The sequence below is a fragment of the Nothoprocta perdicaria genome, unplaced genomic scaffold (genome assembly GCF_003342845.1).
Source record: "Nothoprocta perdicaria isolate Ctin4 unplaced genomic scaffold, notPer1 scaffold_6, whole genome shotgun sequence".
Classification (NCBI taxonomy): Eukaryota; Metazoa; Chordata; class Aves; order Tinamiformes; family Tinamidae; genus Nothoprocta; species Nothoprocta perdicaria.
The window spans coordinates 4,593,713-4,607,377 of NW_020455865.1; the positions used below are offsets into that span (position 1 = coordinate 4,593,713).

Genomic DNA, 13,665 nt, shown 5'->3' on the forward strand with positions numbered 1-13,665 from the left:
CCGGCTTAAGTGCTTCTATCAACAAGTGTAAGTGGCCGCGCTGTGGCCAGGCTGGGGGGGGACGGGGGGCAGAGAGGCTGCCACCCGCCACCCCCAAATGGGCTGGAGGCGACGGGGACCCGCGGGGGGACCTGCCCCCCCCGGCGAGGTCACCCCCCCCGGGGAAAGCCCGGCTCTCTGGGCCCTAATGAGATAATTACGTCCTGTGCCGCAGTTAAAAACTCATAGGCTGCTTCCCTTGGGCTCGCAAAGAAACCTCCCTAATGAAAACCAGCCACGGCAAGAGGAAAAAGGAGTTTTTTCCTCTTTAAATATTAAACATACGTATATATATATGCGGGAGGGTGCAGAAAGTGGTGGCTGGGGCTGGTGGCCGGCGAGGGCTGAGTGGGGGTTGAGGAGCTGAAATGGGAGAGGATGAGGAGGGGTTTCTTCCTCTTCCTCGTGCCCATGCCTGGCTGTGTGTGAGGACACCCTGCGTGTCCCCCTGTCCGTTTCTGATGGGCAGAATGTCCCCTGCAGCCCCCTGCGGTCCTGAGTGTCCAAAGGAGCAGGATAAGCCCCCCCTTTCCCCCTTCATTCGGTCCAACTTTTGCACCAGCTGCTCCAAATTTTTGGCCCGAGATCTTGGAGACCAAATGGGCATCCTAGCCCATGGACACACATCCTGCGGAATAACCAAGAGTGGCCCCTTCCCCAAAACTCCCCACCCCAAAATCACCCAGGGAACAGCCTGGCCAACAGTTGCAGCCAGTGGGATCAGACCTTTGGAGGATGCCCACATTCCCACAGGGATCTGCCCGCCGTGCCCTCTCCGGACCCAAAGGTCCCCTTTGGGCCAGGGAACATCTTGCCAGGATTATTTCATAGGGGGCTGCAGTGTCACGGCCCGACCTGCCTCCCCCCACAGTCATCACCCTCTTCCTCCTCGTGCCCTCGGCCAGACCCAGCTCTTGAACCCGTCTGGCTTTTCCAGGGGCTTTCGCTCAGCTCACGGCATTAAATAATTAAACAGAGGGAATAATCGTCGGCGAAACCCCCTTGGGTTCGCACTTCCTCGGGCCCTGTGATTGCTGATATTTTTTTTTCGGGGTGAAATATGACCTTTTTTTATGATCAAAGGGGATCAGAGTTCCAAAGGAAAGGTTTTTTTTTTTTTTTTTTTTTTAAAAAAAAAAAAAAAGGCCAAGCATTTTCTTCTTCCCAATCCTAGCGGTCTGGTAAAGTTTCTTTAGACATGCAAAGATTTACACACCTTTCTGCGGGGTGCCTTAAATTACCCTCCGACTCTTTACACATTTCCATGAGCGGAGCAAGAACAGTAAGTCATTGAGAAATTAACTGGCCTTTCAGTAATATCCCCTGTCGGCCTTTCAGAAGGGGAATGTCTAATGACTTTTTTGAAGTAGAGGTCAGGGTTTGCTTTTTTTAAATAAAACAATCTGTATTAATGCAATTTCCTTTTTAGCTGTAGGATTTGACTTTTTTTTTTCTTTTTTTCCCAAGCATCAATTTTTTTAGCCCCGCCAGGCGCACAAGGCACCGAAGCCAGACCCATTTGTTTGCAGCCCCCTGTCCGCTCCGTTCCTGGCTTTCCAGCGCAAGATCTTCTTTTTGAAAAGAAAAAATAAATGCATTTCCAGTGATGAATAGTGGAGCATGACTCGGTGACTGTTGCCCGGGATGCCCTTTTCCCAAGGAAACGCTCCTGTAGCCCTGCCAGGATTGGGAGCKTGGGGCTCTGAGGATTTGATGCCACATGCCTGGGATGTAGCTTTGTCCCTAAAGGTGCCATCCCAGAGTGGCATCCTTGCCAGGGATGGGCACCCAGCCTGCAGACTTGGTGGTGCCATGGGATACATGCCTGCGAGGATTGTGCATCCTCTGCAAGCATTGCACACCCCCTGCAAGCACTACAGATCCCTTGCAAGCATTGCACACCCCCTGCAAGCACTACACATCCCTTGCAAGCATTGCACACCCCCTGCAAGCTTTGCACACCCCCAGTTGGAGTGGAGGCCCCCAGGGCTTTGGGGCAGTCAGTGCCAGGGAATTTTTCTTGGCTGGAGGGTCCCGGTGCCCAGGTGGCCTCATGCAGCAGCCATGGAGGACACTGGTGTCCCTCGCCACCCGCAGCTGYGATTTTGTCCCCAGATGCTCATGGATACCTCCTGCTGCCAAACCCGTGCCCGGGGTTGCCACAAGCCAAGCGGGAGCAGCCAGGGTGCTGTGCGGGYCCCTGTGGGCACCTGCCCCTCCAGCAGCGGGTGCCAGGGACGGCCCTTGCTCCAGCCTGGGCACGAGGGGATTGGGGCGTTGGGATCAGCAGCGTGTGGCCCCAATGGGCTGCTCCCCACCCTGGCGTGGGAAGGGCATCCCCATCCCCACAGCRATTCCCACTTCTCCCTGCATCCCTCCCAGCTTGCCCTGCTGCAGATCCTTCCTTCTTGCTCCCTGCTCCAGATCCCCGTGTCCTAACAGCTACTTGGCTTAACAGCCAGAGGTGCCATAAACCCCCCCGGCCAGGCTGGCCCAGAGGTTTCTCTCCCCAATTTCGCATTCCCTCCATTTCTGTTTCTTTCGCTCCCTCTTTCTCGCTCCCCCTCTCCCTTTCTTTCCCTGCCAGGAATCCCGCTCCCAGATGAACCGACGCTCCGTGGCTCTGCTATTTCCCTTTTATTCCCCCCCACCTCCCTCGTTCCGCAGCGAGATGGGAAAAGAGTGAACTAAAAAAAAAAAAAAAAAAAAAAAAAAAAAAAAAAAAGGAGAGAGAGAGAGAAAGAAAGAAAGAAAAAAAAATCAAAGCTGCACATATTGGATCCAGATGTGCTCGCAGCCCTTTCCAGCAATTTAATTAAATTCCCCCAGACAGCCAGGAGGATTTCTTAATGATCAAATTTCCCTGGCTTTCCTCCTAAAATGCCCCTCTTTCCCCGGCCCGCCGCGGCTCTGTCTCCCTGATGGATCTGATGGATCGCTGCGCRCGGCTCCCGCCGCCGCCACCGGCCCCGCCGCCGCGGCCGGGGGGGCTCCGGGGCACCGGGCTCCGTCCCGGGCGGCTCTCCGGGCCCGACACCTCCTGTCAGACCGGGCTCCTGGCGCCGCTCCAGCCGCCCAAGGCTCCTCCGCAGCCAGCGGGGGTTGCTCGGATGCGGGCGAGGAGGGATGGGGGGGGTAAATTTGCGAAATGCCTCTGCGCTGGAATGCGGTGCCGGCGTTTCCCGGCCCTGGGGCAGGGACGTTCTGGCTGCCAGGAGCCCAGCCAGGAAATGCAGGATGCTCTGGACTCCCCTGTGCCTGGGCTGGGCGCCTGGATGCTCCGGAGGGCTCGGGGCTCAGCTGGAGGCTCCGGGTTTGTAACAGTGCAAACCCCCACCCTGGGGTGGCCCCCTCACTCCTCTGCCCCCGCCGTGTGCAGGCACTTGGAAGGGCTCCACTGGTGTGAAATAAATAAGGAAAATGGAGAAAATAAGGAAGCCAAGGTGGCTCCGCTCGGTGCTGCAGCTCGGGCAGTGCTCTGGCTGCCCGGACATCCCACCAAGGTGACCATAAAAGTAATGGTGATGGTGACAACAGATACCRGGCTGCCCATCGCGGTTCCCTGCTCCTTGGGGCTCCGAGCCCCCTTGGAGCCCAGTGGTCAGCATGTGCCACCGGGAATGTCCCATTGGGAAGGAGCGAAGGCCCGGCACAGCAGTGCGGGCAACTGCCTTGGCAGAGAGAGGCAGAAGGTGCGAGGGAAAGGGGTGGAGGGAAAGGGGGAAGAGACCAGGGAAACCGGCAGGGATGGGGAAGGGAATGGGGATGGCAAAGGGAATGAGGGTAGGGAAGGGAATGGGGATGGGGAAGGGAACAGGGATGGGATGAGGATAGGGAGAGTAAGAGATGGAGAAGAGAAAGGACGAGGTGAGAAGAAGGGAATGGGAAAAAAGGAAGTGGAGAGCGGGAATGAGCGGGAAGGGGCGGGGGGCGCCGCGCGCACGCGGCGCGGGACGGGACGGGCGCGCGCACCTGCTGCGCGCCCCCGCTGCCGCCCCCTGGCGGCCGCCGCAGGCCCCGCCCCCTCCGAGCCGCGCCACGCCCCCTCGGCCAGCCCCGCCCCCTCACAGAGCCGCGCCCCCCGAGACACGCCCCGTCACTAAAGCTCCGCCCTCCGCGTCATTAAAACCACGCCCTCGCGAAGAAAGCCACGCCCTCGCAAAAAAAGCCACGCCCTGCAGCCGGCCCCGCTCTCGGCTTCCGCTTCCGGCGGGCGGCGGCGGCGGCAGCGGGGCAGGTTGGGCGGAACCGGCCGGGCCGGGACACACCGGGGGGGGGGGGGCGGGGGCACGGGGGACCCCCCATGGGTGCGCTGAGCTGGGGCGGCCTCAGCCGCCGCCGTGGCGGGGGTTCCGGGGCCGCTCCCCGTGGCGCCCCGGGCTCGTCCCGATGCGGAGCAGCGGGGCCGGGGGCTCCCCGCTGCCCCCCGCGGTGCTGGGGGCGGTTAGGGGATCCGGGGGGGCGCAGAGGGGCCGGGGGGCGCCCCGTGTTCGTCGGGGCGGCCCCTCCACGGCGGCTGCTCTGTCCTTGAAGGGGCCCGGGCGCCGCGGGGCGCAGGAGGCGCCGCGGGCCATGCGGGAGCGCCATGCCCTTCCTGCACGGCTTCCGCAGGATCATCTTGGAGTACCAGCCCCTCGTGGACGAGATCCTGGCGCTGCTGGGCACCGCGGAGCCGCCGGCCGCCCCGCAGAGGTAACGTGGGGCCGGCACCCGGCGCGCCTTCGCCTTCTCCGTCTCCCTCGCGCTGTGACGGCGCCGCGGGGCCCCGAGCTCAGCGCCGGCACCGGCCCCTTCTCTGTCCCCAGCGCCGCCTGCCCCGGCGGTGACCGGAGCCGCCTGGGCGCCGTGAGACGCGTCCTGGAGAGGGAGGCGCGCGCGCCCTTCTACCAGGAGGGCGTGAGCTACGCGCTGCTCAAGGTGGCCGAGCTGGGGCGCGTCCCCGCCGCCGAAATCCTCCTGCAGTTCGGGGCCGAGCTGGCCTTTGAAGGTACCGTGACGCGCGTGCCCTCCCGGTGACTTGGCTGGGGGTGCCTGGCTGCTGCGGGGGGAGACCTTTCCAGGGACCTGGGGTGCGTTAGGAAGAGCGTCTCCAGCAGGTYGAGGGAGGGGATCGTCCCCCTCTACACAGCCCTGGGGAGGCCACAGCTGGAGCCTGTGYSCAGTGCTGGGCTSCCCAGGACAGGAGGGATGTGGAGCTGCTGGGGAGAGGCCAGCGCAGGRCTACGAGGAGGATCAGGGGCCTGGAGCATCTGCCCTGTGAGGAGAGGCTGGGAGAGCCGGGCCTGTCCAGCCTGGAGAGAAGGAGGCTGCGGGGGGACCTGAGCAGGGTCTGTAGATACCCCAAGGGAGGCAGCGAGGAGGACGGGGCGGCCTCTTTGCAGCGGTGGCCACTGACAGAACTAGAGGMATCGGCCACAACCTGAAGCACCAAAAGTTCCCCAGGAACTTGGGGAAACATTTCTTGGCAGGGAGGGTGCCCGAGCCCTGGCACAGGCTGCCAGGAGAGGCTCTGGAGCCTCCTTCTCTGCAGATCTTCCCAACCCGCCTGGRCGCAGCCTGTGCCACAGGCTCTGGGTGAGCCTGCGTGTGCAGGGGCTTGGACTAGAGGATCTCCAARGGTCCCTTCCAACATTAAGCATTCTGTGATTTGTGACCTGGAGGCCCTGTCCCCTCTAGTGCAGGGCGGGAGGGTGTCTGGTCAGTCCCCTGCCAGGGCCCAGGGGGCCTCTTGGCTCCCTGGGGCTTTTAAGCTGGGTGGAGCCGTTGCAAAAGGAGCCTCTGGGCAGCTGATAACAGCCCTGCTTCCAGGCATCTGTTTTCTCGGTGCCTCCGCCCCGTCCTCCTCATTGCCTTTGGCAAGATACCGCAGCAAGCAAGGCCCTTYGCTCTGCTCTGACAACCTGTTTCTGTGTCCCCAGATCCAGTCACCTACTACACGCCGCTGCACATGGCTGTGCTCCGCAACCAGGCGGACATGGTGGAGCTGCTGGTGCGCCACGGCGCCGACATCAACCGCAGGGACCGGGTACGGGCCGGGCTGCCGCCCGCGCTCGGAATGAGCGCTGGGACTTTGCTGGGGACACTGCTCCCCGTGACCAAGGCCTCATGGATGTTGCTTCTGTGCCAGAGGGTCCCGTTTTGGGCTGAGCCGACCTGCCCGGGCTGCGTTTTGGGCTGAGCCGACCTGCCCGTCCGCGTTTTGGGCTGAGCTGACCTGCCTGGGTCACGGAGCATTGGCACGGAGGGTGCCGGGCACACCAGCACCTCTGCACACACCAGGGGATTTTCCACTTGGTTATGGGCTGGTGCATTCTGCTCAGTGCATCGGCTGTAGTGGAGTCTTGCCTGAGGGACTCGCCRATTATCTTTATTATTAATTAATCTCTTTCCCTCTTGCTCTGTGCAGATCCACGAGAGCAGCCCCCTCGATCTGGCCAGCGAGGAGCCCGAGCGGCTGCCCTGCCTGCAGCGTCTCCTTCAGCTGGGGGCCGACGTCAACGCGGCGGACAAGAACGGTGTGTGTCCTCCCGTATCYCCTGGAGCAGGGGGCTGCTCCGGGGCCTTCCCTGCTGCACGCGCTCCTTGGGCATAAACTGTTTGGGAAGTCGGGTGCAGCTTGCAAACGCTCTGTTTTCTCCATCTTGGCTGCATCTGGTGCAGGAGGAGGTTGACACCCACCCTGCTCTTCCCAGGCTCTTGGGAAGAGCCTCTGCCCTGCGCTGTGGGATGGGGCTGTCTCTCTGTCGCCTTTTGGCACCTGGCACTGCTTGTGTGTCCTCTGGTGCCACCACCAGCCCTGCACGTGTGGCCCATCTGCCTGTCCTTGCACTGAGTAGCAGCGCGGGGCCAGGGGGAGCCTGGAACGTTTCTGTCCCCGTGTTCAACCCTCTGCTTGGTGGGGTGGGCTCTGCTCCCCGCYGCTTTGTGGAGCGGCTCTTTCTCTTCATCCCCAGGGCTGTTCTCCCGGGGCTGACTGTGATTGTTCCGTCGCAGGAAAGACAGCTTTGCTGCATGCCCTGGCCAGCAGCGATGGAGTCCAGATCCACAACACCGAGAGCATCCGGCTGCTCTTGCAAGGCGGTGAGAACGACCTTCTATCCTCTCAACCTGTGACTCCTCCAGGCCCAGAGGCGCTGGCGCTGCCCTCCCTGCTTCTCTGTGACCCCTCTCGAGCAAGAGGAAAGCGCAGCGGTGCCAGGGTCAGTGCTGCACTGGCCTCCTTTGCCGTATCCTTTCCAGAGGATGCTCCAAGGACAACCCATCACTTAAAGCCTGGCGCCTTATGGAACATGTATCGAGTCCTCAGACCGTAGGGGAAACAGTGGTGACGAGATGTGACGTTTTGGGTGGTTTCTGCGCTGTTGGAGCAGCTGGGTGGCAGAGACCAGTGAGGCGGGAGGATGCCCTGTGAGGGCTGGTGCTTTGGTTTGGGTTTGGTTTCTCCTCTGCCAGAAGTGCTGTGGCCGAGCCCCTGCGCTGTACTCGGCACAGCCACGTCCTCTTTYTCCTAAAGCCTGGCTGCATCTCTGTCCCTTCAGGTGCGGATGTCAGGGCCACCACCAAAGACGGCGACACTGTCTTCACCTACATCATTTTCCTGCTGGGAGAGATGGTGTGCAGCAGTGCCGAGGAGGCACAGGTCATCAGTCGCTTCTGCCTCCGTGTCACGCAGCTGCTGCTGGCCCACGGCGCTGACCCCAGCGAGTGCCCGGCCCCCGAGTCCCTCACCCACCTCTGCTTCAAAAGCTTCAAGCGCCACTTTCTGCTGCTGCGGTTCCTGCTGGAGTCGGGCGCTGCCTACAACTGCTCCCTGCATGGCCCCTCGTGCTGGTCGGGCTTCCACATCGTCTTCGAGTGCCTCTGCTCTCACCTCAGTGTCTCTGAAGATGACAGCTTCTCCACAGAGCTCCTCCAGAAGGCTCAGATTCTGCTGGAGCTCATGATGGCGAGTTCACAAGCCGTCCAGCTGCCCGCTGACTTTGAGGTGAACACCAGCAGCTGCAGGTACCACGGGGAGAAGATCAGGACTCTGTTCTGCTCCTTGAAGCAGCTGGAGCATTCCCCACAAGGGCTGAAACATCTGTGCCGGGTGTTCATCCGGCAGCGCCTTAAACCGTGGCCGGTGGATGTCAAAATCAAGGCGCTACCTCTGCCGGACAGGCTGAAGTGGTACCTCCTCATCGACCACGCTGCTGTTGGGCACGAGGAGCCCTGAGCCCGGCCAGGGTCTCCTCCTTCTCCCCACCTTGGAGGTGACCTGCAGGACAGCCAGCAGGCCCTTGCTTTGGACCAGCTTTTGGAGCAGCGACAAGTGCTGCTGTCCCCGTGCCCACGGCTTGCCCCCAGCGTCCGTCCCCGCCGCGTTTTGGKCCTGGGCTGCTTCGCCCAATGCTGGGTGTCCTGTGGAGGCCGTGCTGCTCTGCGCGTGTCGGGGAGGCAGCAGGGTGAGGAGAGGCCCTGGGCAGCCGGATACTGGGGTAGACGGCTGGATTGGGAGAGAAGCGCCGCTGGTCTCACAGGCAGGACCAGCGGAGCAGCTGGGGTGCTGTGAGCGGGCAGCCTGTCCCTTCTYGTGGCACGCTGGGGCTGGCTGGAGCAGTGCCTTGTTGTTCCCCGTCCCGGAGGGCAGCGGGCGGCTCAGCCCTGCTCTGCAGCGCGTCCTGCCCGGCCGGGCTCCGTGCGAGGGCAGCGGCGGGTCCTGGGCTCTGCGCCGCGGCACCCACGCAGGGATCAGCGGGCTGCGGGCTGCTCCGTGCCTTGCACCACCCCGTTCTGCAGCCTGCTACGGGCTCTTCCTCTGCTAACTGCTCCCAGGGCCTGGTCTTCAATGGCTCCTTCCCAGGAACAAGAAATGACCACGGGGCTCTGGATCCCTCACGCTTGTGAGGCTGCAGCTGGAAGCTCCAGTCTTTGGAGGCACCTGTGGATGTCCCTGCTGCAGCTCTCAGACCCCTCCTAGGCACCTGGTTCCTTCTGAAGTGCCAAAGCCTGGTGGGGGAGCTGAGCCCCCTTCCTATTTTACTATTTTTTTATTATTCTCCATGGGGAACAGATGCAGAACGGGATGGAGAGAGAAAGTATCAACTCTGAGCAGGTACAAATGATTGCAAGTGGATCTGGGATCAGCAGGTGAAGGTTGTTCCCCCCACACTGCCCTCCTGGCAGCGCTATCATTATCTTAACCTTCTCCCACCCCACCATGTTGGAGCTGTGCATCCTTGTGAATCAATGTTTTAAAAATGTGATGAAATACTCTCCTGATGTCTGGAATGGAAAACGAGTTATTAAATGAGGCCTTTTATAATGGCAGCAGGAGGGTTGTTTCTTCCAGGGGAGAGGCTGGTGGAGAGGAGAGCCCTGGGGCTGCTGGCTCCTCACCTGGCTGCTCTCTTGCCCTGGGGTCTGGCACGAGCARTTGTGCCCGTGCTGGGTCGTGTCACGTTGGCTCTGTGATCAGGCCTGGGCAAAACCAGCTGGAGATGGGACATGAGGAGATGGAAGTGTTTGGAGGCAAGGCCTGGCACTCGGGATGACGGCTGTGGATATCTATGGGAGGCAGCTCTAAGGCTGCGGGATCGGAGCGGGTGTCCTAGCTGGCAGTGTGAGCCCCTTGTCAAAACAGCCTGGATGGTCCCAAAGAGGGGCGGCCCCGAAGTCTTTCCCAGATTTTGGCTTTCTGATCCAAGCTTTTCAGCTGCCTGTTTGGAGAAAAGGAAGGAAGGACCTTGCCCGGGATCCTCCTGTCYTTGTCCCCCTGGCCAGCACACAGGGGACCCAAGCCCAGCTCACGTCCACCTCCTATGTTGCCAGCCCACATGAGGGACCTGCTCGTGGGTTTGAGGGGCCCCGCAGAGCCCCAGAACTTGGTTTTACCTCCCCCCTCCACCTTGAGGCAAAGGGCAGGGATCTCTCCTCCTTGCAGTGCCCAACCTGTTGCTGACTTCAGCCCTCACCTGCCCGTGAGCAGCAGTGAATTCACGAGTGGGGAAGGGCCCAGTGTCCCAGCACGGAGACAAGGGCACTCCGAGCTGCTGTTCCAAGCAGAAAGGCCCGACCCAGGAGCCCAGTTCTTGCTGGGCGGGCCTCTTGGTCCCGCAGACATCAGGGTCCCCCCTGCAGAGTCCCCGAGCACGGCGCCAGGCTCATGTGCCCGCGTGTGCAACRGCAGGAAAATGTATTTGGCAAACACCTCTTTTCACAAACAGCAGCAAGTTGGAAGACAAAGGCCCGTCCTCGCCACCCGCAGCGCAGAGGAGGGCTGGCGACAGCCTCGCTGCCACCCCCGCAGGAGGAGGGGACGCGGTCCTCACCCCTCGGGCCTGGCAGGGAATGCCCGTGCTCCGCGCTGGCCCAGGAGAGACCTCGCCGCCGCTGCCGGCCGCCCTCATCTCATGGCGAACGTGTAGACGTGGTAGATCTCGTCGGGGAAGTTCTCCTGGCGCTCCTCGGCCAGGAGGCGCAGCCCGGCGCGCCGGATGATCTTCCGCACCACGTCCAGGTCGCGGCAGACGCTGCTGTCCACATCGTCCATGATGACGCCCTCCTGAGCCATGTTGTCCTTGATGACCACGATGCCGTTGGGCCGCAGGCCGGCGCGGCACCGCTTCAGGAAGTCGGAGAGGTGGTTGTCCGTGAGGTGTCCTGTAGGGACACAGCCGGTGGGACAGGGGCTGAGGGTACAGGGTGCCTGGGGAAGGGTCTCTATAGGGCAGGACCCCTGGGCAGCCTGTGTATGAGGGGAGGAGGAGGGGACGCTGCTGCCTGGATCCCTCCTCATGGCAGCAACCAGAGTTGCTTGATGACAGTGGAATCTTGAGCTTGGGGATGTCTAAACTGTGTCCYGTGGGCTCTATCCAGCTCCATCCCACCCACACCTCTGCTCCAGCCTCCAAGGGTTTTGGAAAAAAAGAGTCCAGTGCAGTGTCCTCTTGCCCTGCATGGGGCAAGGAGAAGGGCTGCAGACCCCAGCCTGGTGGCACCGCTGCCACACTCGTCCTGACAGCAGTCYCCAAATCCCTCCCCGCCGTCTCCCTTCAGGGGAAGCCAGACGAGGGCCGGGACGTTGAGGGCTCTCACCGATGACCCACTGGATCCAGATGACGTCGTAGGAGTTGGGTTCAGGGCTGAAGTCCTGCAGGCCGCAGCAGAAGTAGTTTCTCACCCGCCTGCCCTCCTCGCCCAGGTAGCTCCGCGCCTTGGTGAGGAAATCCTCCGTCACGTCCACCATGTCCACGGTTTTGAATATGGGCAGGAGCAGCCGCTTGGTGATCCGCCCGATCCCTGCGCCGCAGTCCAGGGCACACGTTGTCCCCGTCCGGTTGGGCCCCTCCTGGAATGACAACCGCGAGGGCCTGAATCGCATCCCCAGGGGTGCCCGGGGCAGGTGGTGGAGAAATGGGACAACCAGAGGGCTGGAGCACCATGAGCTGGAGACCCGCGGGCCGCAGCACAAGGGCAGGGGCTGCGTGGGTCTCRGCTGCTCTGTTGGTGACAAGTCTCCCTTGCTGAAGCCCTGGCTGGCAGGTGACTATTCCCTGATGGACAGAGAAGGTGTCACCCGCAGGGGAACCTGCAGGGCAGCAAAGCCCTGGYAGCGCGTGGGAAATGGAGGATCCTCCACATAGAAAAGCCCAGCTCCAGGCTGGGAGAAGGACAGGTCTTGGAAGCATGACAGACCATGGCCTCCAGCTCAAGGACGAGCTGGAGCAGAGCYGTGCTACCTACTCGGAGAAACTTCTGCAAGAACTTCCTGGAGCTGTTGATGTCGATGCTGGAGATGTGGCCGTAGCCGCCCAGCATGCCGTCCACCGTGGCGGGCACGTCCTTCCAGTACTTCTCCGCCTTGGAGTAGAACTCGAACTCGTTCTCCACCACGTCGCTGGTCATGCTGCCCAAGAGACACGTCCCCGCGCGGGACTCGCTGATCCTGAGACAGGAAAACGTGAGAGAAACTGCAGGTCAGGCTGGGAAGAGACGAGTGTGCGATGGGCAAGGCTGCCCCAGCCCCGTGTGACCCAGCGAGGGCTGGACGAGGAGGGCAGTGAACGCAGGGGCTCCATGCGGACCGGTCTGAGCTGAGGGGAGCTCCATGTCACCCGGATGATGCTGCCATCCAAYGGGATCTGTGAGTGCCAGGGACTTCAACTAACTTCCCATCCCTCTTCCCCAGGGGTATTTCCTCAAAAAGCTCCTGAGTGAGAATGCAAAGGAACAAAGATCCTCTCCGGAGTGGACATCCCTCTCAAGGACCTCTTGGAGACCGAAACGCCCCAAACTCCCTCCCAGGTAGGGATATCCAGCTCTCCTGGACTCTCCAATCTATCTCATCAATCCGGGACTCATCAATCTACCCAGTTTTTCTTCTTTTGGAGACTGCTCCACCCTTTTCACCCACTCTGCCTCCTCTATCTCTGCCTTAAGAGCATTAACACTTTATAGATTATGTGTTTATCTGTATTGACAGCCCCATCAGTCACCTCCAATTATGTCTGAAGTCGCTAAAAGTTATTCTAAGCACCTACCTGAGGATTGTAAATCTCAGCCGTGACCATAAGTTAGATATTTGCAATATAATAAAGTCAAGGTATAATCAGCAATACAAGCTATAAATTCCCCCCAGACATCTCATAATTCAAACCACTATGGATTTGATTAACTGCGCTGGGGATTAGAAACTAGATTTAAGGTGGCCAAAGGGTAAATTCAAGGACTTCAAACATTTCTACAAATAAAGAAATATATAGTGTTCGTGGCTTGAATTTGCTGGCAAATATCTCATTAAACACAAAACCTTTTCTAAGCAGTTTCAGTGGCTTTCCATGGTTTTACACAGCCCGAGGATGGAGCAGGGAAGGCGGCCGAGCCTGCGACGCTGCTCTTGACGCGTCTCACCTTTAGGTCACCGCTTCAAATCCAGCTTGGCTGGGTGGTGCCTGGAGCAGGTTCTGTCATTGAGGGAAAGAAAACATGGGATAAATACAGGATCAATAGGGGATCGGTCCATAAAGTCCCGTGAGGGCCAACGCAGCGATCCCGGCGCTGCAGGGCCAGGGGGACCGAGGTTTGTGTCCCCGAGGTTTGTGCTCTGGGGACCGGGGCTGCCCCTCGGTGTGGAGCCCTTGGGGGATGTCCCATGCTGTGGGACACATCCCAGGCTGTGGGGGATGTCCCATGCCATGCCATGGAGGATGTCCCATGCCGGGGGGCAGGGCCATGTCAGGTGTATCCTGCAAGCAGCATCTCCCGCATTTCCCGGCCTCTTTTCGCCCCGGGCGCGGTGACCGGGACCACCGCAAGCCGCGGAGGCCCCAGGGAAGCGGCAGCACGGGGGCCACGGGACCAGGAAGGTCCGGGGGTGACACCGGCCGGCGCGAGGGGCTCCCGCAGGCGGGGGCTCCTGGTGGGGCTGCCGGGCGTTCCAGGAAGGGCCGCATTCCGGCTCTCCGGGGCCGCTCCCGGGTGACGCAGCCTGGGGTGCCCCGTGGGACGTGGCCGGTGTCCGGGCGCTCCGGAAACGCGGCAGCCACGGGTACCGGGACACGGGGGTCCCCCCGCCACCCCGGTCCAGACCCCTCCCTGGTCAAGAGCCCCTCCCCCCAGCCCTCCTGGCCAGGAAAGGGGGGGGCT

At 61.2% G+C, this 13,665-nt stretch overlaps 2 protein-coding genes across 2 annotated transcripts in view; one reads left to right on the forward strand and one right to left on the reverse strand.

Annotated features, from left to right (window-relative positions):
* Positions 1 to 4,624: 4,624 nt before the first annotated feature.
* On the forward strand, positions 4,625 to 9,257 carry ASB6 (ankyrin repeat and SOCS box containing 6). Its single transcript, XM_026049619.1, has 6 exons — positions 4,625 to 4,731; positions 4,845 to 5,026; positions 5,958 to 6,064; positions 6,446 to 6,554; positions 7,033 to 7,119; positions 7,578 to 9,257. The coding sequence occupies exons 1-6, from the start codon at positions 4,625 to 4,627 to the stop codon at positions 8,252 to 8,254; spliced, it is 1,269 nt and encodes a 422-aa protein (XP_025905404.1). The 3' UTR covers positions 8,255 to 9,257.
* A 1,134-nt stretch (positions 9,258 to 10,391) lies between these two features.
* The window catches only part of NTMT1 (N-terminal Xaa-Pro-Lys N-methyltransferase 1), a 3,991-nt gene continuing 717 nt past the window's right edge, over positions 10,392 to 13,665 (reverse strand). Inside the window, exons 2-5 of the mRNA XM_026049326.1 lie at positions 12,931 to 12,983; positions 11,764 to 11,965; positions 11,116 to 11,368; positions 10,392 to 10,680 (exon numbers count right to left, since the gene is read on the reverse strand). Of these exons, the coding sequence (XP_025905111.1) occupies positions 10,424 to 10,680; positions 11,116 to 11,368; positions 11,764 to 11,925 (672 nt within the window). The 5' untranslated portion in view covers positions 11,926 to 11,965; positions 12,931 to 12,983 and the 3' untranslated portion in view covers positions 10,392 to 10,423. The remainder of the gene's footprint in view (positions 10,681 to 11,115; positions 11,369 to 11,763; positions 11,966 to 12,930; positions 12,984 to 13,665) is intronic.

Bases quoted from the DNA above. Each gene is read 5' to 3' on its own strand.
- ASB6 (XM_026049619.1), top strand. From the start codon at position 4,625: ATGCCCTTCCTGCACGGCTTCCGCAGGATCATCTTGGAGTACCAGCCC. The intron at 6,555-7,032 runs GTGTGTGTCCTC...GTTCCGTCGCAG, and splicing joins CAACGCGGCGGACAAGAACG to GAAAGACAGCTTTGCTGCAT. The intron at 7,120-7,577 runs GTGAGAACGACC...CTGTCCCTTCAG, and splicing joins CCGGCTGCTCTTGCAAGGCG to GTGCGGATGTCAGGGCCACC.